General features: G+C 42.2%; 1 protein-coding gene across 30 annotated transcripts in view; it reads right to left on the bottom strand.

The window, feature by feature from the left end:
* Kcnma1 (potassium calcium-activated channel subfamily M alpha 1) overlaps window positions 1-27,952 on the bottom strand; it is a 729,767-nt gene that overhangs the window by 149,173 nt on the left and 552,642 nt on the right. For 17 of the 30 annotated variants that reach the window (XM_041633822.1, XM_041633823.1, XM_041633826.1 and 14 more), the window contains exons 15-18: window positions 23,852-23,961; window positions 11,762-11,830; window positions 9,380-9,391; window positions 2,464-2,550 (exon numbers count right to left, since the gene is read on the bottom strand). In XM_041633822.1, coding sequence (XP_041489756.1) covers window positions 2,464-2,550; window positions 9,380-9,391; window positions 11,762-11,830; window positions 23,852-23,961 — 278 coding nt within the window. The remainder of the gene's footprint in view (window positions 1-2,463; window positions 2,551-9,379; window positions 9,392-11,761; window positions 11,831-23,851; window positions 23,962-27,952) is intronic. The other 13 variants (XM_041633825.1, XM_041633842.1, XM_041633843.1 and 10 more) reach the window with 1 other exon arrangement.

The raw sequence follows: 27,952 nt of genomic DNA, 5'->3' as shown, positions 1-27,952 counted from the left end.
GCCTCAGGACAGCAAATAGGATCTCTGGAGCCTTCCAAACATTAATCAATGTGCAGATATTTGATGAGTGAATGAATAAATCAATTTGAGATTGCTTCCCAATTTTGGGGATTCCATGTTTTGAGAAGAAACCAGAAGTAGATATAATATATAATATAATATAATATAATATAATAGCTGATAACTTTTTTCACTTGGCAACTAATCTATTATTTTTAATTATGACTCAAACAAAGTATGTATTTGCTAAAGAAAGTGGGACTCACAGGACTGTGTTCCTGAGTTATTTAAAAGGGGGGATATTTAGGGACAGCCAAAAAAAAAATGACCAAGTACCTATCTCAGAGTAACCTCTTAATTGAAGTAGCTGGGCTCACTCCTCCTTGTCTAAAGCTAGCACCTCAAGTTTCTATGACCAAGACTTCTCTCAATGCATGGTGTTTTGCCTTTTTTTTTTTTTGAAGCCACAGCAGAGGGTGAAACCCCATAAGAGACCATCATAATCTACTTTTCCATTTTTTACACAACTTGTTCAGTTTCACTCAGATTTCCAATGTCTTTTCTATAGCTTTCTGTACTCTTCATCTATTTGGAATGCCATAACTGACAGCATTTTCTCTGACAGATCACACGCCATGGAAATTATAGGCTGGGGTTGTAGCTGATGGTGTCAGCATGTATTTGTGAATTCCATAAAGCACGGGAACAAGACATATTACATTCCTTAATAGAGGTGGTAATTCGTTTCCTGAGCTGCTCGGTGTTTGTGACACTCATTAGTGAGAGATGCAGTAGGAAATAGAACCACACAAATGGGAGCCCAGGTTGAATTTGCTGTCTGGGAGGTGTGCATGATGTATGGTGGCCTGTGCTCCCAGCCTACCATGCTTGGAGCTGAGATTCTGCTTCAAAATTCCGTGTCTCACATCTGGACCAGGACATAACTATTCTAGAGTCCCTGGTGGTGGGGCTCACACAGACAATTTCCTTTCTCACCTGAACGTCCATCTAAGGATATTTCTGATGGCCTCCTGTCTCAGCGTATTTTACCCATGAACCAGATAGAGATGGATCTCTCTTACATGGTTTAACAATGCCAATCATTCTCCAACTTCCAATTTGCAGAAGTAAACTTACTGGAGAGATCAGTAAAAAATAAAAATAAAAACCAGAAAACAAAAAACAAAACCACAAAACAAAAAAATAAAACAACAACAACAAAAAAAAACCAAAAAAAACCCCTCAACTCTAAGGGCTCTTTTCCCTGGAAACTTTTAAACTATAGTCTAAAAACTTGTTTAAAGTCCCACTTGCTAGAGTTGAGTGGGTAGAAAATCATAAGCCTGACTTTGTCAAATATTAGCAGGGTTCTATATTAGCATATTTGAGATTTTGCAAATATGTCTTGTTATGTCTCACTAGCACAGTGACTTTGCACAAGCTGGCCAATGAAGCCATGTTTTAGTTCCTTCCTAGACAAAGAAGGAACTCTAAGGCTGGGTGAGGTCATGAACCCAAAGAAACCTATTAGTACCCAGAGCAGCGGTGGTGCAGAGTAAGTAGGTGCTGGCCTTTTACAGACAAGAAGGCCAGAGTTCTGAGCACTTTAGAAGACTGACTTCTATTTCTGGGGTAATTTTTGAGGGTTAGCATAAAGAATAGGCACACGTCGCATAGGTCCGGCTGAGTGGGGACTCATTAGAAGACAATGGGCATCCACAAAGAATTGAAGACACTCATAGTAAGTATTGATTTAAAATATGTAACACAATTATTCAGTTAAGTAACTTTTCTTAATTAATTATATCATATTTTCTGAAAGCAAAAGTTCTGGAGTTGGTGGAATAAAATCAAATATAAACAAAAGTCTAAATTGATATGCAAAGTCCTGTGATTCCCTAAGTTACTCAAATAGGAATAAAGACATTAATAAAAAATTTTAAGAAACGTGGAGCCTGGTGCTAGCCTCATACTAGACCTAAAGAGGCTTCCTAACTGAAGCTGACAACGTTAGCCAGGGCTTAGAAAGTTGTGAGCACAGATAGGGGCATTTTAATGTTCCGCCAAAAATCAATCCAAACTGTTTGAAGTTCTTGGTATTTACATCAGAACATATGCAAGGACATTTACCCATAGGATATTAGGAAAATGACCTCAGCCAGGGGCCAGAAGTCCTGTGCATCTCCTTCAGAACAGGAAGACTTAGAATGACTTGACGTCACTTCTGCTTTCTGGGCCTCAGTTTCTTTCCTTGTAAGATGAAGGGGCAGATAACGATGCTTCCTGATCTAAATTTTTAGTATTCTGACTTAAAGACAGGGAACTGACTGTGGGAAAAGACACCCTAGGAAGCAATTACTACTTCTGGAGGTAGAGTCTTGGACATATGAAGCATGCAGGTCTCAGTAGATCTAAGTGTCTGGGGTTGGACCAGAAAGAAAGCAGATAAAAATCAACTCTTACCTTTTAACTTCTTTGGCATCACTTGCGATGAAAAATCCTAAAGTACCTTCTTGGATCTTAAGGTGGTTCCCAGGGTTAATTAAGATTCTGCTCAATGAACAGAAACAAACAAAGAAGACAAAAGTGTGAGCTGGGGTTCAGGATAAAGACTTGATGACGACACCATCCTGTTGCCTTGATAGGGGCCCCACTCTTCTTGTTCCTTAGATCTTTCCTTAGAGCTTGACATTCACTGGGCCACACATCTAGTTCAATCATGCCATAATTTAGCTCCAGGTAGCACACTCCAAGTCAGGGCCATCAAAGGTCTGGGTCTTAGGGTCTAGGTTTGCTTAATGGAGCTACTTAGCTGCTCCCAGAAGTACATTCTTAAGAATGGATCCATTTAGAAATTGATTTTGATGGTCAGTTTTGAAACACACTCAGCCTAATGAAGTTCTATGCAACCCCCACTTCCCCTTAGGTGATTGATCATTAATGGGACCCCTATGTGTATACAGAAACATACATATATACATACCACATATTTCCATGGGGAATGGTACAAGACACCTATGTTACATGTAATGCATAATGAAACCGCACAGCTTTGAGGCTTTGATAAGGACATGTAAGCAGACTCTATGAAGAACACGATCTACACACTGATAAAGAAAGCTATTATCTGTCAAATATGCCCAATGATTCCCGTCTGCTTTCTATAAAAATGGATGGGTTGTGTGAATGAGACATAAAAATAGTATTCTGTCATTGGGGCCCACTGCAGCTTAAAGACAAATGAAAATTATCTCTAAAAACAGAAACAAAACAACTGCCTTGTCTTGTAGGGATATATAAATCTAAATATGCACAGCCCTACAAGTGCTAGAAATGGACTAGCTGGCCAAGTTATGTTTGTGGTGACATAGAGATAAAAGGATCCTAATCTAATAAATGGGAGAAACAAGCAAGTTTCTGCTGATCAAAAGCAGAGTACTGTGTTGTCCTATTCAGAAATAGTGATGAGGCATTGTGTATAACAGGTGTAGAATTTAGAGACTTGGGATGAAGCAAAAGACAATAGCACTATTATTTGATATAAAAAGCTAGTGATTAAGGCAAGAGAGGTTTGGGCTCGGGTTCACTGAAGACTCCCAGCTGCCCAAGACAAATGGGGGAGGGGAAAAATTAATATGTGATCTTTCTGTAGTGGTAAGATTCAGGAGATAGTGTTGTCAAAGTAGCTCTCTCTCTGCAGCAAAACAGGGAGAGCCCAGGTGAACGTCTGCACTGCTGGGAGAATTCTGATCAGATCATCACCCTGAGGTTACTGTTCCTAGCTGCGAACAGTACAAGAGCACCTACCATTACCTACAAGACCTGACAGCGGGAAGCAGGGCTTGTGCCATTGCCATGGCTGCTGAGAACACTAAATAAGAGAGAATGAAGAGGCGACCGCTCTGCCTCAGAACCACCAGCAGCAATGAGGTTCCTTCCACATCAGAACTCATCAGTCCATCCTAATGGGCCTGCGGTCTGCACTAAGAACACACTGCAAAAGGCAGAGGTTTTACAAAGAGACCTTTCCATGACTCCTCTGCCAATTCCCACATCCATATCACAAGCCTTCTCATTTAACACAGTCATGAGGCAAAGGTGTCAGAGATTATATAAATCTTTGTAGTTAAATGAATGTAAAAATCAGTTTGTGCTCATTAAGGTGCATGTGAGATTATATAGTTTATATTGATTTCCTTTTCAAAATCACCTAAGTAAGGCATTTTAGGATCACAGGGTTCTAGATTTTGTACAATCTTTGCCTTGTTTTGCTAAAAGGCAGTTCCTATGTGACTGCCTCTGCAATCAGAAATTGGGTTCATATTCCAGCATTGAAGTGGTAATTTGGGGTAAGTTCCTAAACTTACCAAGAATTCAACTGCTTTTCCCTATGAGAGGTGCATTAAGACTAACAATAGCCATTTGTCAAAGAAGATAATGTCTAAACAGCTTGATGCCTTTGATTATGGTTACTGTTACCATGTCATCCCTGTAAAAATGTCCAAGTATAATGCATTCCATCAGAGGTCTTCTGGCTCGGTGGACTGGAACACTGTGCTTCTTATCAAAAATATCCTCTATGATGAAGTTATAGAATTAAAAACTATACATGATAAATAATGCATGAGTACTTCTATTAAAAAATTCCCATACTTCTGGAGTCTTAAAAGTATGTTCCCCAAAGTTTGGGAAGCCTCTATTTTGCTAAGAATCCACATAGGAGTGGAAGGGATCCTGAGCTGGCTGGATGGGTGGGATTCTATCACGACTCGAACAACAGAATAAAGAAGGTAAAATTCGACACACGTTGTCATGGTCAGACATTTATGTCCAAAGACCTGTGCTTCCTTTTCTCATGCTTTGTGCCACATTATCTGTCCCATGGTGGTCCAGACCACTGTGTCACTGTGAAATGTGGTGATCTCAGGGTTCCTAGCCACAGAGGTTTTTCATTTTCCTCTGGTCTTTATCTGCACTGACTGAACAAGAATTGGCCTGTGGTGACATCAGGGATTGCAGTCTAGAGAATGCAGGTAGAAGTGGTTTGCTGCAGTCTTCAAGCATCTTTTAATCAAGTCAGTGCTGATGGAGATCAACCTGGTGCTCAAGCCTCAGCTTCCCTAGCCATCTATGTTAGTGAAGCACTTAGGTGCATGCATCACAACCACTGGATCCTGGCTTTGAAGGAAGCTAGGTCTCACTCTCCTCAACTATAAAATGCAGAGAATAATACCTGACTGACAATGTTCCTAAGAGAATAAAGGCTATAGTCTATGCATTAAGGACACACTATGTCCTTAATCTTTGACTTCTATAAATATAAGCAAGGTGACTAAAAACGTCAGAGTAAAGAAGCCCTCACACCTCCACTGGCCTACTCTCGATTTTGTATTCAATGCTAACAGAACCCTGGGAAGGTGTGGTCTCTGGGCAACATCTAGAAATGGGTTACTACAAATTTGCCTTGTGCTACAAATCAAAATCACTCTATATCTTGAGTTTTATGGTGATATGCAAGAGATAGACAGCATCTCCTGTCCCTAGAGCTCTTGGGATCCCCAAATACCCTCATGTGCCCTATGGAAAGGGTGCGAAGATTAAACTTGTATGCATATGAAGTATGAGGCAGGTATAAAGGCTAGGCTAAGACAGGCTTCGGTGGGTTCATTTGAGGGAGTCAAAAGAATGAGCCCATCCAGGAAAAAAATATGAAGTCCATAAGCACAGGTGCTCTGTGCCTTGCAGGCTAGACTGAGCTCTAAGGGGAAGTCCATCAGACAGGTGATCTGTGCCATGCAGGTTAGACTGAGCTCTAAGAGGAAGTCCATCAGCCAGGTGCTCCATGTGGCACAGGCTAGACTGAGCTCTAAGGGTGGTGAAGAACAGGCCTCTGATTCCTGGGGCCCACAACATAGGACGTTTCCTAGGTGACTTGTGAGTTTCACAGCCTCTTTGCCAAACATCTTCCTCCACAAGTACCACTTTTAATCAATTTTCTGGCTTCAATTTTGTTTAAGTCATAAGCTTATCAGAGATAAAACTCAAGATGTGTCATGCGGAGAATCAAGGAAATCTCCAAGAGGAGTCTCCTATCGGGAGAGGCCTTTCTTCCTGCGCATCCATTAGCAGAATTCCAACAAGGACATCTTGGCAGAAGGAGACATTTCCTCATTTCAAGGACGATATAAATTATCCCCCCCTTTTCCCCATGACCTTGCTGACTTCAATTGAAAACGCCTAGTGAGAGCTGGCAGCACAGGGCTTGTGTGGTCCCATCTCCACGAATTCTCGCTCATTGCTTTTCCTACGTCTGCAGCAAAGCTTATTCTTCGTCTGCTTACCCTTCACAAGAACAAAGCACACACTTTCTGTAAGAGATCACTGCCGGTTGGAAGACTGAGAAACAGGATCTCCATTTACTTCTGAGTTGGTTTTTTTTTTTTAAATATTTATTTATTTATTATGTATACAATATTCTGTCTGTATGTATGCCTGCAGGCCAGAAGAGGGCACCAGATGGTTGTGAGCCACCATGTGGTTGCTGGGAATTGAACTCAGGACCTTTGGAAGAGCAGGCAATGCTCTTAACCTCTGAGCCATTTCTCCAGCCCCATACTTCTGAGTTTTCCTTAGTAGAACTTAGGGAGTCCTACATGCTACAGGCACTTTCTAGATCTGTAGAATGAATGGAAACTGACCTCAGTTCTCCAAGTTTCTCTTTTTCTCTCCAATAAATGAAAGTAACAACTACTGTGATTCTCATCAGTCAGCCTGATCAAATGCGTGACCACAAGTCTTCTTGTAGATTGGCCACCAAGCTAAGTTCCCAGAGGCATTAAGTATAAATATACAAATATGCAAATATGTAAACAGTCACTTAGGCAGCTGGAGCAATTGGTTTCAATACTGAAAGCAAAACTCACTTAGAATTGAAATGCATGTTTCTAATTGCAGAACATATCCACAGAATGGGCTCTATCCAATGGGGCATGTTTTTATCAGGGCCCTAGGGCAGACATTATATTGACTATCTTATGCTTGAACTTGCGGCAGATTGAAAAAAAAAATCAGGACTAGGTGGGGAGAAATATTCTTTTTCTTCTCTCCAATACTTAAGGTGCAACAGCTGCAGAATTATTTAGTAATCCTTCCTCAGTCCTCCTAATCCTTACCTTTGTTAGGGGGAATGGCCAATGACTAATAATTCAACTGAAACAGATACCTTAAAGAAGACTTTCATCCACTATGGACAAATAGACTGCGTGCATGCATTTGTGTGTGTGTGTGTGTGTGTGTGTGTGTGTGTGTGTGTGTGTAGTTTTGTCCCCATCCCCCCCCCCCCTTGAGGCATCGTGTACCATTCCCCAAGCAATTGAGAAAATATCACCACTTCTGTGAAGGTATAGTTTATACTTGGAAACACTATGATCACAGTTGTGTCTAGCAAGCTAATGGGACTTCATTAAACAGAGCAAGCAAGTCAGAACCACTGAGGAGCTCAGTTCATGCTATGCCCTGCTGACTCACACCATTGGGAAGAGGTCTCTCTGATCATTCAAGTTCATGGACAATTACTGTCAGCAGGAACTTGATTCAAACCAATTTCTGTCCCCTCTCAGGAAGTTCAACTGCACTGAAGTTTGTGTTGTGTTATGACATAGCTTAGAAAAAACCCAAATCTCAAACCTCATCACTTCTCTGGAACTTTCCATTTCTTCTGGGCTTTACAATAAGTGCTGCTGGAATCCCACACAACTAGACACATGCATTTACATTAGAATATGTGTAAAAGACACAGGTGTGTATTCCATGCTTCAATATGCATAGGCCTAGTTCACTTACATACAGAGACACCATAATCAAGGTTGCTCCCAGCTGGTCAGACTCAAATGACCATCACTGTGGTCCACAACAATATTGGCAATATATGATTTAGCCCAAGTTCACATCAATAATCTTAAAAGTAAAATTTCCATATATTTGTAGAGTATAAGAAGACTAGCTACATGGGAGAGGCTAGAGAGCTGATCTAGGAAAGATAACACTGGACATGTGGTTCTGGGAGCAAGCCATACTCTCTGGTACACATTAAGACAAGTCATGCCCATATCACAACATGCCTTCACCACAAAGTAAAAGGGCCCCAGGCCAGAAGCCAACAGCAGAGGTGCAACCACTGTGGACCTCTGAAGATGCATAGTGTTGCAATAACTTCTCGCAGTTGGATCATATCAATAATACCAAACTGACAGGAAGCCACCTCTATTTATTCACATCTACTAAAAAAAAATCACAGAAGATCTGACATTGGAAAGAATCCCAGACAACACAAACACACAAATATAAACACAAACACATGACAGTGACTACAACCATGAAGAAGAACATGAAGAGGTCGGCATTGTCACAGTCTCTTTTCAACAGTACTGTCTTAGAGAATGCCTTGTAAAAAAAAACTATGCTGAAAAATGTAACAACAACAAAACAATCACCCAAAACCCAAATAATTAAAAAAACGTCATTGATAATAATTTTGTCATGCTTCATGCAACACAAAACAGCGGCAAAACAGGATGAAGTGACATGGTAAAAGCTGAGATACTTCCTACTAAGAAATGTGCCAAACACACAAGGGGCAAAAGAAAACCATGAGTTTGTCCCAACAAACAGTGCTTATTGCAGAACACAAATACACAGCTGGGCAGTTCAGTGCTGGCATTTCAAGTCTCTACAGAGAACTGCTCAAGAAATTAGACAGTCAAAATGAAATCAACCCGAACAAGAATGAGGAAAAGGCGAGGTGCTAGGGCTTGGTCTCTGTTTTGTGGATAAAGGACAGAAACTGATTGACAAGTGGAAACTCAACAGAGGGGCGAGAAGGTCACTGGGAATGTGGATGTGGGATGAAGACAAAATGGTGCCCGCATCTGATGGATACCAGGACAACATCAGGACAGTACAGAAACAGACACAGAGGGCTGGAGAGAAACGGTCTTCTTTTCAAGTTGAATATTATTTGTTTTCATCATTAGTGCTAAGATTGAAGACAATCTATGCCTTTCTATTTACCTTTTTACTTATTTATTTTAGTTTTCCTGCAAAGAAGTTAGTGCATCAACCAAAAGAATCAACAAATCAAACAAGGACAGCAGCAGGCTACTTTTATGTATTCTAGTGGGAGACGAGTGATACATATGTATAATATATATATATATATATATGTATAGATATACTATATATATATACTAGACAAGGGAATGAGATTATATATTCATATATATAATCTCTCTTCTTGAGTTCTTGGCAAATGGTTAGTCCTGTGGTTAGGAGTGAAGACAGAGGGTGGAGGTTGGAAGGAAAGTTAACGAAGAATGCATACCGCTTTCGGCTTCTGCAAAACGACAAGAAAAGAATTTCAAATCAAACAATTTGATAATAAATTGACTGACACCAGGAGGAAGGAAGGAATAAAACCTTTGTTTCAAATCATTTGAAGGATGCATGTGAAAACAAGGTTTATCAGCAAAGCATGGAAAAAGGATCATGGGTGGAGCCAACAACAGAGAAGAACCTCAAACATTGGTCAGAGGTAGGAAGTGGGAAGAGAAGCAGCTTCTCTAGATTTCCATACCTTGTCCATTACAAAACGTGAGAGGATGAGGACTAGTTCTCTCACAAGGATATAAAAACAAAAGTGCGCTTTGGACTTAGACGCTTTGTTGAGTACATCTTGTGTTTTGTTGGGGTACGAGCCACGTTCCCTCCAGCACACCTTTTCCACAGCACTCATGTGCTTCCACACTGAGACCAAGCCACACTGAGGATTAATGCTGGCAACTGCACACAAAAAGCCAATACAAAGCCAGACAAGTTCCTTTTTTGCCTTTTCTGGGGGCACTAGGAGGGAAAACAAAATCACAACCTATATCTCTAGACATGGCTTTGTTGGAAACAGCTCAGGTTTATGAATCAATGAGAGGCCCTGTCAAAGAGAAGGCTGTGTTTTCCTGGGACCTGAAATCTGTTTCCTTAGAACAGTGCCTGGCCTCTAGTGGCACCTCTCTTTCCTGGGACCAAAGGGTGGTAAGTGGGAGCTGAGTGGCTGATGCTCATGGCTCAGTGCTGCCATGAGATCATTCCAGAAAATACTCATCAACACCACCTATGCAGCGATCCTTTTCCTCCTTCCTTCCTTCCTTCCTTCCTTCCTTCCTTCTTTCCTTCCTTTTTTTTCCCTTTCTTTCCTTTATGTTTGTTTGGAGAGAGATGCACAAAAGCAATAGAGAGAGGTCCTCTGATCCACAAAGATTGCCATTCACAACCTACCCCACCCTCCAAAAAAAATCCAAGGACCCACAGTCCTTCCTCCATCCACGTGGATCCAGGTAAGGCTAGTGTAAAGGTGGGCTAATGGTAACTCTAGCAAATCCCACATTAACTGTTGACAGACAAATGGTCATGGCTCTCTTGGGCTCAAATAATACTTTTAATAGTCCTTCCTTTGCCAACAAAAAAAAGAAAAATATATCCTTCCATGCATAGTTTTGAAATTGCTACCACAGTGTTCTACAAAAGGACACCAAAGCCACCATTTTCTCTTCCGGTGTCTGGTTGATTTGGATTTTCAAAGTAACTCAGCATTTGGTCAGATTGGCTGTGGACAATCTGACATGACAGTTAAGGGGAGGGACAACAGAGGATCCACTTGCCTGTGATCCAGTGTTCCTTTTGTTAACGTCACAGACACATATTTGGAAATAGGCATGTGTGTGTGTGTGTGTGTGTGTGTGTGTGTGTGTGTGTGTGGTCATTTATCAAGACTGACAAAACTCCTTGAATGAAGCTAGTAGAACTTTTAAGTGTTGTCCTGCATTCTGTTCGGTTATGAAGACGTGTATTGAGGTGGGTGGGCTGCCCTTCTGGCCCTGTTAACATGTAGGAGCAAAAGCCTTGCTAGAGGAGGTAGAGCATCTGGATACATCGTTTCAGAGAACAAAAGTCAGGCTATCTTTTAACCAGCTATCTTTCTCCCCAAACTATGAGTAAGAATTGAGGATCCAAGATTATCTGTGTTATCAACGAGGCACCTAGGACCTCCCACCACCACTACCAGATTCCTGCTCAGACATTGCCGCTACCAACCAGCAGTAAGGTCATGTTATCGACTGGAATGTTATCTATTTCAACCAGACCTTGTCCCTCTCTGGTCTGATTTGCACACCATTAAGTAAAAAATAAATAAATAATGAGAGCTCCTGCCTCAGAGCTCTTCTCTTCTGGCTAATTTACATGAAGCTGTTATTCTGCCACCTGGCTATGGCTGCAGTGGGAGAAACACATATGGTCCATAATAGGCTGCTTACAGATCGGCTACTGAGAGAGCTGGCCCCTCCCATTACCGCTCTACAGCAGGCTGCTGGAAAGAAGGCCTGAGGCCACCTGCTTTCTGCTTACAGCAGTAAAAAGAACGTAAAAAGTAAGAACATAAAAAGAAAGAGTCCTTCCATTCCTGATTTCTTGTGTAAAGGGTAGCTATAGCATAGTGGGTGGAGCTACCCTCTCCTGTCTTCCAGAGAAATGTCTGGGTGTCCAGTAGAGCATGGTGTGACAAGCTGGTCTGAAATAGAAGCTGCAGTGTCTTGAAATGTTTCGCAGGATTCTGGAGGTGCTGCACTGGGTTCTAAGCAAATAATTCATAAAGCGAGAAAGAGGAAGTGGACGGACCCCTCCCAGGATAAACACTACATGAACATCAACTTACCGGCTCTCCCGGTTGGCAGACTTGTACTCAATGGCTATCATCAGGAGTTTCAGCTTCACAAAGCACAGCCTGCAATGAGACAGAGAGGCCTCCCAGTCAATGACTGTGAACAGTGGAGTCTCATAACAAACCCCTTCTGGAACTTCCAGTCCCCTAATGCAGCCATTATCCAGGGAGTCTACCCCCAGGTGCCAAAGGCAGGGTCAGTAAAATGACACCTCCACATCTTCCCCATTAAAGCTGATTTCCCACAAGTGATAAGGGACTGGATGTTCAAAGTGCAAATTGGGCTCTGGTCTGGATGTCTAGATACAGACCCCAAGCAGAGATTTGTGCCTGGGGATTTACAGCAGCCAGATTCATTAGTTACTCAGCCGGATAGTAAAATGTTAACTGCAGCGGGAGGAAGAGACTTGGAGCAGTGCGACCTGTTATTTGGATTCCATTTCAGCCTTTTGTAAAATGGCTCATATTGTTGTTCAGAGCAGCCCCCCATGTGCTTGGAATGACGGTAATAATACTTAGCCTCCATCTAAGTGCCCAGCGCATGACTACAGCTTTCTCACTCCTGGTTTTATCCAGGCTGCCTCAACTCCTCTGGGCAGGGCTCTGGGCGGCAGACCAGACTGCTCTCGTTGGCTTTTTCCTGCCTCCCCACCTTCACTCTTGTGCACCCTCTGCACCCCAGTATCTTATCTTCTCTTCCAAACCACTTGCCCAGGCCACAGCCAGTCTAATCACCAGCTCCAAGCAATATTCTAGCTATTGCTCTCTTTATAGATTTTATTTTTCAAATCTCGCCAGCACCTTGCCTGTATCCACGTCATTTAGCTTCTAGCTAAGTTTACGCTGGCTGTGGCTGCTTCCCATTCTCTCCTTGGCCACAGACAAGTCTTCAAAGTGTTTGGAATTCCCCCCACAGTGCACAGCAAACAGAGCCACTAACACAGAGGGCCTCCATAAACAGATGAATCCTACTCACTGTGTCTCAGCTCCAAGAACATAAAAAGAGGTGTCACAACATGCTTGTGCACAAAGAGATTCAGGTAGTGCTAGTTATGTGGAGTAGAAAACTCAAAGGCAAAGGTTAAATGAAGAACGGTACAGTGGAGTGTAAGGCTGCCAAATCCAAAATGAATTCTGAGAACTGTTTTAACATGTTAGAGTCACAAAGAGTAAGATATAAACCTGAAAATAACGTAGTAAAATTTAGATTAAGATGGTCATTGACTATTTAAAGAGATAAGAGCTCACAAAAAGAAAAAAAATGAACCACATATATTATGTATCACATGTTTCTACAATAAGCATTAAATCATATATTCTAGGAGATATTAAATAATGAAACATTGCTCAAGTGATGATGAAAAATGAACCCTGGTTATTTAGTTTCAGGATTGTAAAGGGGATGGGGGATGAGGGATGAGGTCCTAGCTAAGGCCTAGGTGGCTCTACTTATTTCTTACCACCTTCCTCCATGGGAGATACCATCCTTGTATTTGACTGGTGGTAAAGTTAAGACCCAGAATGCCCACACAACTCATCCAGTGGTTAGGTATTAGGCTTCTAACTGACCTAGAGGGAGAGACATCTTCCCCTCCAGTGAAATGTGCTTTCAGGGAAAGTACAATTTTAAGTCAATATACAAGGGAATCAATAATAAATTTCTAGATCTTGACAAATCCTATGTAGAAATAAAACCACTTGTGAGGATAAATAGTAACTGGGGGGAAAATAGATTGCGGGATCGAAGCTCTTAACTGCTTGTATAGATTTAACCCTACTGGCGGGAAAGGAAGAGTGGCTCCTAGTAAGTTTACATTTCATTGTCTCATTCTGACTAAGATCAAATGCAGTAGGGTGGATGTGTTCACTCTTAGTTGCCACAGTGCCATTTACCCTGCTGGGTTTAAGAATCAAGGACTTTCCTCAGGCAAGAAGGTCAATCTGACCCAGGCGATCTTGTGCACTCCCTGACAGATGGTTATGAGCTGTCATATGGGTGCTGGGGATTGAACCCAGGTCTTCTACAAGACATGTTATCTCTCCAGCACCTCATCCCCTTCTTAAATAGAAAATTAACTGAAGTCCAAGGAGGGAAAATCTACAAGCTCAATGTCAAATGGCTTCTGCATTAAAGAAATAAGTAGAGATGTAGTCGCCATGTAATATATATGGTGTTGCCACTCCTCTATGAGCAGAGAAAACCCAGGGGAGCTGAGCATGCAGTTGGCCAATACTGTCTGATCACACAGTATTCCTTAAAAAAACTGGAAACAGACACCAACATGCAATTTCATATTTTACAAAAGATCTGGATTTTCAGTTTTCCTTGGTAAATCAAACGTGGTCACACTGGAACCATCTTTCATATAGCTAAAAGGAACTCCTCGGGAGGTACACCTTCTCCATGTCCCCCAGTGCCCACTTGTTGCTACTGCTCAGCTTCCCCCTCCCACCTGCCTGCCTCCTTAGACTTATCTATGTTTTAAATATTGCTCAAACAAGTATCTTTTCAATATTTGCAAACCACACCGACAAACCATCAATTAATCCACAAAGAGAAGTATGGTTCTCTGAGTGTTCAAATCACACATTTTTGCTAGATCCTGCTACAGAGAGCAGTAACATCCTTTGGTCTAAGGATATGAGAGGTGTGGAGTGGGATCAGAGGTCCAAAGGTGGTGGTTGAAGTCAAGCCTACATAAGCAAAAAAGGGAGCTAATAAGGTAATTTTATGTTCACCCCCCTCTATGTGCTAAACGTCTCTAGTAGATAGGGCACATGTTTGCCTCCCTGGCATTCCGGGAGTGTAAAGAACAAGCTTTTGATGAAGGCTGCATGAAGCAAACCGGATGAAGAGACAGGAGATTCACAGAAGAGGCTAGAACAATGAAGAGGAAAACAAAATAGAGAACTAACAGAGCGTGAGAAGTGAGTGCAGAATCCTGCAATAAGATGCTTTTTGTCTTGCTTGTTAGATTAGATGCCAACAGACTGGGGACAACACAAATGGAAATAATAATAGATAATAATCATGATAAGCTCTGGGAATCTAACATTTGCCTTCCAAGCATTAGGCCAAGATATGAATCTTATTTGAAGATACAGAGAGTCATTTCTTCTTGGGTTCTTCTAGATTCTGTGTTACAGGAGGGTACATGCCTAAGAATGTGTTTGCAGACGATCCAAAACTGATGTCCTCTGGTTGAATACTAACTCGAATTATTTTCGTTTGGTAAAGTAGAATGGACTTTGCATTCAAATAGCTTTTGCATTAAAAAAAAAAGTAAAAGGCAGTCTCCATTTAATGTGTGGTGCAGAGAAAGGCCAGCGAAGCCCAACACAAACTCGACCCATACTGTTTGAACAACAAAGTATTCCTTCAAAGGATCTGGCTTCTCAGTATTCCTCTGCAAATCAAACGTGGTCACACTGGAGTTACCCTTTATTTAGTTAAAAGGAACTCCTGCCAGGATTGCCCCTTCTCCACTGTGCCACAGTGCCCATTCCTTCCTGGCTCAGCCTTATCTAGGCACGATCTTCATTCCTCTGGCTTTGCTCAGCTTGTTGGATTACTATGTATACAGAACAGGTATAGAATCAGGAAGCACAATCAGGGTTAGTGAAGAACAAAAGAGAAAAAAGCCAGAAAGCCTTCACAGTATAGTAAACAAGACAAATCCAGCCATAACTTAGCGAGAGTCTAATTCTTGGTTTCTAAAATGAATTTTCCCAATATGTCCAATGTGGGAAGTTGTCACTAGTTGCAAAAATTACAAGGAAATAGAAATGATCTTTTTTTCCCCTTCTAAGAGGGGGGAAAATTCCACTTGTCACAGAAAGGTCTTAAACCAGCAATCGGCAATAAAACTGTTGTAATAACAAGTTAGATTGCTTTCCTTATAATTATTAAGTAGAGGTCTACCAAATTTGACTATGCCATTATACAAAGCCCCCTTCCTTTTATTGCCGACATCATCTGTTAGCTATAGCATTTTCAACCCAGATGTTCCTGAACAAAGGCTCTTAAGAATTAGAGTCCAACTGTCTCTAACTACCCAGAGAGAAATAAATTGTCCCTGCCATTAAATCAGCCCCCTTGACTGGAAGGATTACTTGCTGGTGTGAATTAAGCATGGAAACCTGTCATAGAGTTTGCACCTTCCAGTGTGCTTACAAAGTGGATGCAAAGCTGGGGCTTAGAGCAAAGGACTCTGCCACCAGGAAAGTGGCAGACAACAGAAAAACAGTTTCTAAGCTGTCGAAATCCATCAAGCCTTCTAAAGTCAGCTTTTCCCAAAAGTACCAGCCCCCTCCAGCTGCCCAGAGGCTCCAGGACTTCAGGATAACTGCCATAATAACACTAGAAACAATTCAAATACTGTGGACTGGGAAACAGGGGTTTTAGGATCAAGGGGCTAGAGGGGAAATAACCATATTCAACTTTAATTGGAAAAAAATAGCTTCTGAACATGATAATGTCTAATATAACATATATTATATATAAATATTACATATTATATATATATATATAATATACATGTATATATATTAAAGACTTATAAAACTGAACACCAAGAAAGTAGAAGAGTTTGGGCTATTAGAGGGTGATGTAGGAGGGTCATCTGTCTATGTGTTACTTTCATTGGTTAATAAAGAAACTGCCTTGGCCTTTTGATAGGGCAGCCCTTAAGTGGGTGGAGTAGACAGAACAGAATTCTGGGAGGAAGAAAGCAGAGTCAGGCAGACGCCATGAATCTCCAGCCCAAGACATACATAGGTTAGGATCTTTCCCAGTAAGCCACAGCCTCGTGGTGCTACACAGATTTAACAGAAATGGGTTAATCAAGATGTGAGAGTTAGCCAATATGAGGCTAGAAATAATGGACCAGGCAGTGTTTAAATGAATACAGTTTCCATGTAATTATTCCAGGGCTAAGCTAGCCGTGTGGGAGCCGGGCGTGATGAAAAGCAGGCCTGCTCGCCTCATCACTACAAGAGGGGATGATGCTAGACCTCATTTTTTCATAGCTTTGATAAGGGTCAATGGGGAAGTTTTCAGGATACACCCACTCTCAAATACATGTACATCCATGCATGCCCTCCTCCTCTCTCTCTCTCTCACATACACACACAGTGTCTTTCCTCCCTAGAAGATCCTAAGACATTTAATCGTCAGAATAATTTAATTCTCTGAGGTGGGCAGTTAGTATTTTTAGTACTAGCAAATGCCCTTTGTGTGAAGTTTGACTTTCATTCTTCCCTGAGACATACACCATAGGGTGTGTGCTTGCTCTCAACACTCAGAAGTCAGGTGAGACCCTAGTAACCACCCCAGTTCTAACGGAATCTCCTGCCCAATGACTGGTCTTTCCCCCTGTCCAGAATTCTGAATCTGCATCAGCCTCTAAAACCTTGCTTGAGGGTTTTTCCGTGGCTTATTGCTAGTGGTTTATTTGCTGGTACAAGAAGAACTACATGCCACCTTGTCAGTTCCTGTAGCAGGAGTAGTTATTCCACTCACATCATATATGTTCTTATGTGTTCAGCCCTATTTACAAAACTCCCAACATAAGAGACTAGATAGAACCATCTCTGAACTTTTTTTTCCCCGAGACAGGGTTTCTCTGTGTGGCCTTAGCTGTTCTGGAACTAGCTCTGAAGACCAGGCTGGTCTCAAACGTAGAGATCCACCTGCTTCTGAGTCCCGAGTGTTGGAATTAAAGCATGGGCCACCAGTTCCCAGCAGAAAATATATATATTTTTTAAAAGATGCAACTTAAGTTTTTACATAAGTTCTGTAGGCACGTGCCTTTCTGGTGTCAGGCTACAGGAATTTACCATGGAACAAGTGGGCTTGTCTGGCCTTCCTCACACTTTGAGATTGGAAGATCTTTTGTACACAATCAATGGAATCAGAGAACTCAACTGGGCAAGAGGCCCGTCTCTGTCCTCTGTCTGAGCTGTGCCAATCTTAACTTTCCTTGTGTGACTTTTGAAAGATCTCTCCTTGCAAGATGACACGGGAAGAGTCCAGTTTTCTGAATTCCAGGCACAAGGAGGCAGGTGGATACGTGAGAAAATTAGAGTCTCCCTCCTTGGAGTCTTCTCCGTCGCCTGAAGCCAGCACAGTGTCTCCACACTTTGCAGCTGGGCTTGGGCCTGACGGCCCTTCCACACTGCCCGCTGCTGCCCTCAGGTTACCCGGGTACTAAACACTCAGCACCTCCATCAGCTGCCGAGCGACAGAGAGACACGTTGTATTTTAAATACACCTCTTGTCCTCCTCCCCTCTGAGCTGTAAAACCTCGTACAATTAAGCTTTTATGTTTTGCAAGTGATGAATGACTGCCTAATAGATTCGCTGTGAGACTCGAGACCTGGAACTCTGTGTTCTTGCCAATCTGATTGCTGAATCTACTTTCTTCTGGGTGGCTCTGCCCACCCCACCTTCTTCTCCCACCCCACCTACCTGGGCATCTTCACCTTTGCTAGCTCTCATAATGAAACTACTATCACTATTGTCCCTCAAAGCACCACATATCACACTGTAACTGATGTGCCCTTTCCTGCATCTACAGGGTTCTTGTTAGGAAACCTCAACAGAGCATGTGTATGGAGAAAGCTCCCTATGGTACTGCATGATCCAGGTTTTCTGATTCCTGGGACTTGACCTTGACCCTCTTCCTGAACCCAAGTTTCTTAGAGGATCTGCTCATATAAAAAGGCATCTTTTCCAGGAGTCCTCCCTTAGTCTACAGGAAGACTCTCCAAGAGCATAACGCCTGCATTCCAGCTGCACATTCTGCAAGCACATACAAGCACTACAGCTTCCTTAGGATGGACATTAGCTCCCTCAGTCCAGTTTCAAACTCTGAAGACAGCACTGAAGGAAAAACAAATTCTTTACTTGGTATCCAAAAGAATTTTTTTATTAAGTTTTCATGTTTCATAGTTAATCAAATTTAAGGCAAAAACAAAATCAAAAACACTGATGACAACTTATACTGAACAGGATAGGGGGTAAAGGGAACACTTCTGCATTGTTGGTGGAGTGCAAATTAGTACAGCCCCTTTGGATATCAGTATGGTGATTTCTCAGAAAATTATGAAACAACTTTCCTCAAGACCCAACAATACCACTTTTGGGTATATACTCAAAGGATGCTCAATTGTACCACAAAAACATGTGCTCAGCTAATTCATAGCAGCATTGTTGGTCATAGCCAGAACCTGGAAACAACCTAAATGTCCCTCAACCGAAGAATGGATAAAGAAAATGTGGTACATTTACACAATGGAGTACTACACAGCTGAAAAAAATAATGACATCTTGAAATTTTCAGGCAAAAGGATGGAGCTAGAAAACATCATATTAAGTGAGGTAACTAGACCTAGAAAGACAAATATTAAATGTACTCATTCATAAGTGGTTTTAGACATAAAGCAAAGAAAACCAGCCTACAATCCCAAAGGACAAGATCTCTTAAGGAAATTGGGAGTATGGGGATCATGGGAGAGGGTTGAATGGGAGGGGAGAGGAAGGAAGGGTAGCAGACAAAAATGTAGAGTTCAATAAAAATCAATTAAGATAAAAGAAAAAAATATAAGGCAACAAGCTAAACACATTGGTAAAAATATTTTAATTCATTACATTTTTGTCCTAGTGACTTGAGACTAATAACTAAAGAATTTACTAATCAATAAAAGTAAAAAGAAACTGGAACTGCTACAGTGTCTGCCCTCCCTCCCTTCCTCCCTTTCTTCCTGCTTACATTTGATGGGATTGGGGGCAGAAGAGGATACAGAATTGAGAGATAGGATAGATCAGGAACATGTACTGAGAGATGAGGATTCTCATTAATTGTACCAAGTTTAAGGCCAGACATCTGATAAGATCACAGGAAAAGTACACAGACAGGAAGAATCTTAACGCAGAAAGTGGCTGACCTACGGGTCTGACCTCACTTCCTGTGACTTCAGTCTATACATCGTAACCGCTCAAGAATAAGATCCTATAAGGGCAAATGTGGCTTCACAACCCTAGCCTTCCTGTACGCTTGACACTGGCCAGCCCCGCCTTCACAAGCACTTAATAGGAAGGAGGGGAGCACGAAGTAAGGGAAGCAGATGGGTGCTGGTGTCACAACCCAAGCTGCTGCTAAAAACAAAGTTAATGCAAAAGTCCTGATTTTTTTAAAATTTGTGTGTGTGTGTGTGTGTGTGTGTGTGTGTAGGCATATGGGTGTGGGTACCAACCAAGAAAGAAGCAGGCATGAGACTCCCTGGAGCTGGATTTAGAGATGGTTCTGAGCTGCCCTCGTGGATGCTGAGGTCTGAACTCTGGTCTCCTGCAAGAGGAGCAAACATTCTCAGCCTAACCGTTGAGCCACCTCTCCAGCTCCAAAGGTTCAGATCTTAACATAAGCTTAAAAGATGTGACCATCTGTGAGTCTATGATTTGACTGAATGATGGGCTCAAAGCAGGACATACAGGCTATCAGCCCAGAGTGTAGGGTGCTGTGCAGGAAGGATGGGGCAGTTTTATGTCCTCGGATTTCACTGGCTCATTAAAAAATAAAATAATGTATATTTTTAAGCCTTACTCCAGATTGAACAACTGGAGATCAAGCATAAACTTCATTTTATAAGTTTCCCACAAAAGCATGAATGAGTCAGCCTTCAACTGTCACCTACTCCTGGCTGCTCTCAGTTGCATGAGAGCAGCTTGGATCCCCTTGGTCTACCCTTGGAACCCTGGTGCTGTCATTTGTTTTCTAAGTTGTTTTGGAAAGGTGCACCCAGGTCCCCTGATTCTCAAAGTTTCAAGGTAAGGGGTCTCTTGCACACAGAATGAGATGTTTATATTATGCTGACACCCCTTGCCTTGTCATTATAAACATCACTCCATTATTTTGTGTATCTGGGAGAAAATACAGATGAATGCACACAATGGCTACATACAATTGCTCATTTTGTCTCAATTAGATTCTGGCTTGGGAATAATGTCCCAGGTTTGGTCACACACAGGGTAGATGCAAAAAGCTGACACCATGGCTAGGATCTCCTGACAGCAGTGGCTTTGGAGGCCTCCCTCTGCCTCTCCCGCACTGCACCGGCCTTTCTGTTTTCCTCAGAGAAGACCTTCAGTTCACCTGGGTATCTGCCACCTTCTGTCCTCATGGGCCTGCTCTGCCTCACTCCTGAGAAAGCTCTGGGTTGCAACAGTCCCCCCTGCTGGGTGGCATGCTGCTGCCAGCCCGGGAAAGGGCACACCATTTCTTCCCATGCCTCGCAGCATCATTGCTGGCGTGCTGTTTTGGTGAGGTACATCACCATGGAGACTGCTCTGAAGATATGCATATTTACCTGTGCTTTATTATACCCACACTATTTTCTGATTCTTTCCCGTCTCCACAAACTGGCTTAAGATATATTTGGGCGTCCTTTATGCCATCTTGAAATTGAATAGCCAATTCTTACAGTAATGAAAATACTTACGCGGCAGCCTAGTGATATACAATGCTACACTCTAATTACAGCTGCGCTTTAATTAACCTGAATTGAAGAGTGTTATCATTAAACTGCTGGTAACGTTGAGTTATGGCTTTTCTTTAATTTAAAGTAGAAAACACAGATAATTAAGCCTCAAGATAATCAAATGCTTGAAGAGAGCTTCAATGTTTTGGGTTGTTCCTAAATCTCATTAAATGTCCTTTCTTTATTGATTGGTTCCACCTCTGCCGAATTGCTGCATTAAAGGAATAATAGCACCAGGCTGAACACATTCTCACTCACATCAGAGGTTTTTTTTTTTTCATTCAAAAGCTTTACTGAACAAATACTAAATTCACTGACAACGAGGTACGTCTAAGAGATCTTTTCCCTCATTAGAGCATGCTCTAAAGACGAAAATCAATCAAGGGAAATAGTTCATATTTACTCGTGCCTTGCCTGACAGGAGAGCACCCTCGGAAGCTGTCTGGGCACACCTAGCTTTCCCACCTCCTCTTCCTCTGCCACAGGGAAAAAAAGTCAGTCCTTTTAAAGATGACAGGCGAGGACGGCTCCCCCTAGAGGCTGTAGGTGGGTGACGCAGCTGCTATTTGCCTGACTCCTGAGCTGGCACTAAAGGCTGAAGGAGTTCCGTGGCTGAAAGATGGTAGAGCTGACCTGGGCTGTTAGTGTCACTCTAAGCTGACTTAGAGAAAGTTTACACCGCCCTTTCATTAAAGCAAGTGGAAGCCAGAAACATGGATCCGGTGTGGCCAACTCTGATTTTAAAGAGAGTTCGGAGATCCAGGTTTTGCTTTGTTTGGTTTTGTGAAATAACGTGGTCCAGAAATACCAGCAACGAGCCGTGAGCAAATTAAAGAATACCAAGTCCCTGGGTCCAGTGCTACCCCAGTTATAACCTCTTAGGGGGACAATCCTCACCCTTAGTCTTTAAAAGAACTGACTTTTTCCCCCAGCGGAAAAGGAAGAAAAAGGTCAAAAGCTGCAAGAGCCAGACAGCTTCCCTGGGAGTGCTCCTGGCAGGTGCAACATCAGTTAAACTGGGAAAAATCAGTGGCCCAGTAAAAGAGCTTCGGAACTTCCCAGCTGGCATCTGGAACATCAGGGCCCCACTCTGCTGACAATTCTGCCTTGATGACCTGACCACCCCTGTACTGACCCTAGAGGGCTTCAAGGGCACTCTTAAAGAGCCCTGGTGTGTTCCCTGGATATTCTGACTTCTCTAGACTGCCTATCCAAAGCAGGCTGAGCTACAGGGATGACATCCTCCCAGCATCTCGGAACCGTTAACTTCCAAAGAGACATTGCTCGCAGGGAAAGGTGCTCACGGGAGTTACACCAGGGTTTCCATTTCCAGAAAAGAACTCCTTCCGAATCAATTACCTATTCACTTTTCCAGTTCATTTAGCATCTAAACTATCACTTAGGGACAGGGCAAGAAATTTCTGTAAACAACCAAACCATTTTGAAGTGCTTGGGGGTTTGGGCCTGGAGACTGGCAGAGAACACCTGCCGTGCTCCCTGGCAGGAGTCCCCACCCCTCCCTTCTGCATACAAAGCAGAACAGGAGTCCCAAAGACCCTGGATTTCCTTTACTATGAAGGGCTCTCAGTTTTGACTCAGCACCACTAGATTTCCAGCTCTAGAATTCCAGGTGATAGGCTTGGCTAGTAAGGGGCCCTTTCTCCCTCAGCCTGGATTCACCTGTTTCTTCCCAGTTTTCATCAGTGAGACCATTTATTGACCTTTGCTACGGAGTCAGATACTAGTAGGTCAGGCTTAGAGGTCCACCGCTTTCAGAGTATGTGGGGAACATGACCCTTGTTTGATATTATTTCAGTCGAGAGAGTCTAAGTGGTGAGTCTGGGGGTACTGTTGTGCCTCAAGGTGGACACCTGGAATTCCTGATCTTCCAGGGGTTCAGGGTATGACCTACTGCAGGTGCCCTGGGAATCAGTTCCGAGTCATGCTATTTGAGCCTGGCAGCTGTGTGCAGGACCTTTTCAAGGACCTTCTGTGCACTTGGCAGCATAGTTCCTCCGTAAATAGCAAAAGCACTTTGGATGTCTATATATTAAGGACTTAATTAGAAGGGAGATTAAAATTCCTTTGTCCTGAAACAGGCAAGATTAGACTTTTCTCTGTATTAAAAGCAGATAGGTGCTGACGGTAAAGCCCTGGGTTCAAACTTTAGCACCACAAATAAATAGAAAACTAAATAAACAAAACGAAGTAAACCAAGGGCCACCTGAGTTCACGCCACCTTTCCGAGACTTTCATCTCATAGTGGGGTTACAGAAGATGTACAGGCGAGCTGCACAAACTCTAAGTTTGTACAAATCAGGGCTTCAATCTCAAGATTTTTGGACCTAGAGGATAAATAAGAGCCAGCGTAGCACTAGAAGGCAGGACCTTGTCAGGACCTGCTTTCCTGTCCACAGACACGCAGGCCTGAGAGCAGAGGAGCCCTCAGGGATAGTCAAGTGTCCCAACCAGAGCAAGCAGAGGCTGTCCTTACAGACACAATAAACACCCTGAGAGGCAAAGAGCATGGGGTCAACAGTCACTTACTCACAAACAGTAGGGAAGGACAGCCCCACGAAGGCACTGGAGAGATACTCTGTGTACATTTCATTGGAGACTCCTTCCAGGTAGTATTTCTGCCACGTGTCTTCCTCAATCTAAGAAAAAAATGCACAGCAAGAGGGTTTAAAATATAGCCACAAACTGACAGAGGGGACCTGGACTGGCAGCCTTAAACATATAAATGCACTAGTGACACAATGACCTTCCTGGTGGATGATCTTCTCGGCAGCTGGGAGCAGACTCACAGAATCCCCATTACGCTTTCATGACCCCAAAGGTGTTGGTTCAGTAAATTTCCTTCAAAGCACTGCTTTGCTCTCAAAAAAAAAAAAAGTTTCATTGCATGTGTGTGTATGTTAGAGAGAGAGACTATGTGTGACTGTGTGTATGCGAGTCTTCCTGTGTCTGTATGAGAGTATGAATGTATGTGTGTGGGGGTAGGTACGCCAGAAGAGGATGTTGGATATTGCGGAGCTGGGGTCATCAGGCCTTTGTAAATACGCAGCTTGTTAGGTGAGTCCTGGATCTAAACCTGGGTCTTCATGACTCTGGCAAACACTCTGGCTAAGATACATCTCTAGCCCCTTGCTTTGCTTTGTACCCTCATGACTCTAAAGCTGTGGGGATCTAGGACCCAACCACAATCATAGTGGACAAGTCAGCAACTGACGCAAATTTCTGGAGAGCGATTTTGCAGGTGTTTTCACAATTCCTGAAACCATAGACTTCTATGCCGGGCTTCCATTTCATACACCCACAATAAAGTATTTAAATAGGCAAGACAAAGTCATGGAGTTGTGGGTTTGTGCCACTCTTGAAACATGTTTCTATATCATAATCACATACATATACATTTTATTCATGAAAAATTACAAATAAAGCAGGTAACGTGAAATTTTAAAAAGCAATGAGGAATCCTGATGAAATTTCTATATTCTTGTGTGTGTGTGCATGTGTGTGTGTGTGTGCATGTGTGTGTGCGTGTGTATGTGTGTGTGTGTGTGTGTGCATGAGTAAATGCCACGTGAATGTGGGTACCAATGGAGGCCAGAAGGAGGCATCAGATCTTCTGGAGTTATGGGTGGTTGTAAGCCACCCAATGTGGGTACTGGAAACTGAACTCAAGTCCCCTGGGAGGGCAGCAAGTACTCTTAATCATTGAGTCATCTACCCCATCCTTTGATTTTTATCGTTGAAAGTTCTCTCTGGTTTTATATTATAGGGGCATATGAAAATGTCTACAATGTTTATAGCAGAACAGTAGCAATTATCTCTGAGTGGTAGAATACTAATTTTTAAGATAGATTAATGTACTGTCTAAAGACTTTTACACAAGCATACACAGACATATGTATATGCACTATAGTCTATATATTCCTACTTTGGAAAAAAGATGTTTCAAGGGGGTCATGCCCAAAACTTCTTTTATTTTCTATAATAAGGTCTAGCTGGGTTTCCCAACAACCGTCTCCAACAAGGTGTTTTCATAGGAGTTGATATTTGAAAACTAATAAATTAATAAATTGAACCACTCTGGGAGCTGAAGAATCAATCTCAGTGGCTTCCTTGGCTGGCTTTGGGCTGCACCTTCCTGTAATGGCTCAAGTTACAGGACGGCAACAGGAAGTTGTTCCATCCACAATGTAGCTCTTTCAAATGGGTGTCCTGTTCTTGTGCTGTGAGGAGTGCTGGCCATGGCTCATCAGTCAGTTAACAGAGAGAAATACGGCACTGAGATCTGAAGAAGAAATGAGAGCCTGGGAAAGATCAGCGGCTTCAACTACGTGGTTATGCCCTGGCAGCCAAAATTCAGAATGAAAATTCGAGAAGTAAATGAAATGCTCCCTGTTTCCATGCTTCTTATCTGCTTCATGCTCAGCTTGAGCAATTAGGCTGAAAGTTAACCTGCTTGGAAGGAGCTCCTGTACGACTGATCCTGTACATCTGTTCCTGTACGTCTGCTCTTGTACGTCTGCTCCTGTACGTCTGCTCCTGTACGTCTGCTCCTATACGTCTTCTCCAGTACATCTGCTCCCGTACGTGTCTGCTCCTGTACGTCTGCTCCTGTACGTCTGCTCCTGTACGTGTCTGCTCCTGTACGTCTGCTCCCGTACGTCTGCTCCCGTACGTCTGCTCCCGTATGTCTGCTCCTGTACGTGTCTGCTCCTGTACGTCTGCTCCCGTACGTCTGCTCCCGTACGTCTGCTCCTGTACGTCTGCTCCCATACGTGTCTTCTCCTGTATGTCTGCTCCCGTACGTGTCTGCTCCTGTACGTCTGCTCCTGTACGTGTCTGCTCCTGTACGTCTTCTCCTGTACGTGTCTGCTCCCATACGTGTCTGCTCCCGTACGTCTGCTCCTGTACGTCTGCTCCTATACGTCTTCTCCTGTACGTCGGCTCCTGTGCGTTGGGTGTCCTGTATGCCCCAGTGCCGTGGGCTATTGGCTAATTATCTATACACAGGTCTTCCCCAGTGTGGAGGGGGTTAAAAAAGGGTGCCAACCAACAAAAGGTGTTGTTAAATACTATAATTTTTTTAAAAAAAAATAACCATAATATGTTCAGCTAAGCATGAATATTTTTAATTTCTCCAAATCTAAGTTCTTAATAATTTTCTTCAAATAAGATATTTAGTAACTCTAAGTGAAGTTTAGTATGCCTTAGTAAACATATCATAATATAGAATGTTTAGGTAACAATATTGCCATAATTCATTTAATGATACAAAGGATACCATATGAACTATAGTTAATTATAAAACTTTAAGTAGGGCTTTGTGGGAAAGTCGTTTGCCTAAAGTATAAGAGTCCTGTGTATTTTTTTTTCCTGTGTATTTTTGAACAGTCTTTTCAATTAGATCATTTTTGTTATTTAATATTCTTTATCAGTCCTTCGACAATGTCATACAATGTATGTTTATCTTAATCAACCTCTCCTAGAAGTCTTACCAGATTCCCCCAACCTCATATATCCAACCTATCCACATAACTTTCTGTTCTCTCTCTCTCTCATCTTTTAACTCATCAAGTCAATTTGCACTCCCCATATATACTTGGATGTGTGTTCATCTCCTGGAGTATGGTTGATCTTTCAGGAGACACACCCTTGATGAAAACTGATGCTCCTCTCCCAACAGCTATCAGTTGTCAGTAGCTCCTCAGCCCGGGATGAGACTTCATGCCCACTTCCTATCTTCATGTTCAGTTCTTTTATAATATTCCAGACACTTTTTTAATTTAAATATTACAAATGATTTTTTAAAATACTGACAATTTAAACCTTAACTTAAAGTTACTGTTATTCTTCAATTAGTATGGTTTTAATATTGATTGCTTAATGATGGTCATTATTTTTATGCCTCTGAGTATAAGGAATTAACATTTTAGAACAAATTTTATTGTAGGTTAATCAATACATTTGGTAAATAAGTAGAAATATTCTTTATTGAATAGCAATATTGTTCATGCTTTTGTTAAATTTAACAAAAGTATTTCATTGATTCATTCACTCAGTAAATAGTTACTGAAATGTTCTGTATTGAAGGACTTATTCTAGCGGCTGATTAAATCTTACTTTAAACTGGTGTTTGCTTTCCCACATTTTCTCCTTGTGTTGGCCTGACTAGGATATGAGTGACCATCCTACTAGACACATCTGACTTCCTTTGATTTTCCAGATTTCTTTTCCCAAAACTTTGTTTCTGTGGCTAGTCTGAAATTGTTGTAGACTGAAAGTCAAACATCTAGGGAAAAATGTTCAAACCATCCTATCAATCAAAATCCTTCTTCCACATCTCTAGGTAAATTCTCAGATGGTACCCAAAAGGCTCAACACAGTAGCATCAAATCAACTGTACAAATGCTAGGGAGTTTAAGATGCATTGCCCTAACTCTATAAGACCTGTACATCTTTAGAACTATTTGTGCATGCACAGCCTACAATGTTCTTAAGATTTCTAATTAAGGCATCGCATCACACACACACACACACACACACACACACACACACACAAAACTGCTAATTTAATTATACTAACATCTTTTCAAAAGACATGTAGTTAGTAGGGATGTAAACTGGTACAGGCAT

Source organism: Microtus oregoni, unplaced genomic scaffold (assembly GCF_018167655.1).
Source record: "Microtus oregoni isolate MIOR12 unplaced genomic scaffold, Mior012 000045F_ref0000178, whole genome shotgun sequence".
Lineage (NCBI taxonomy): Eukaryota > Metazoa > Chordata > Mammalia > Rodentia > Cricetidae > Microtus > Microtus oregoni.
The sequence above is the reverse complement of the archived record's forward strand: the minus strand, read 5'-3'. Positions and strand labels throughout refer to the sequence as shown.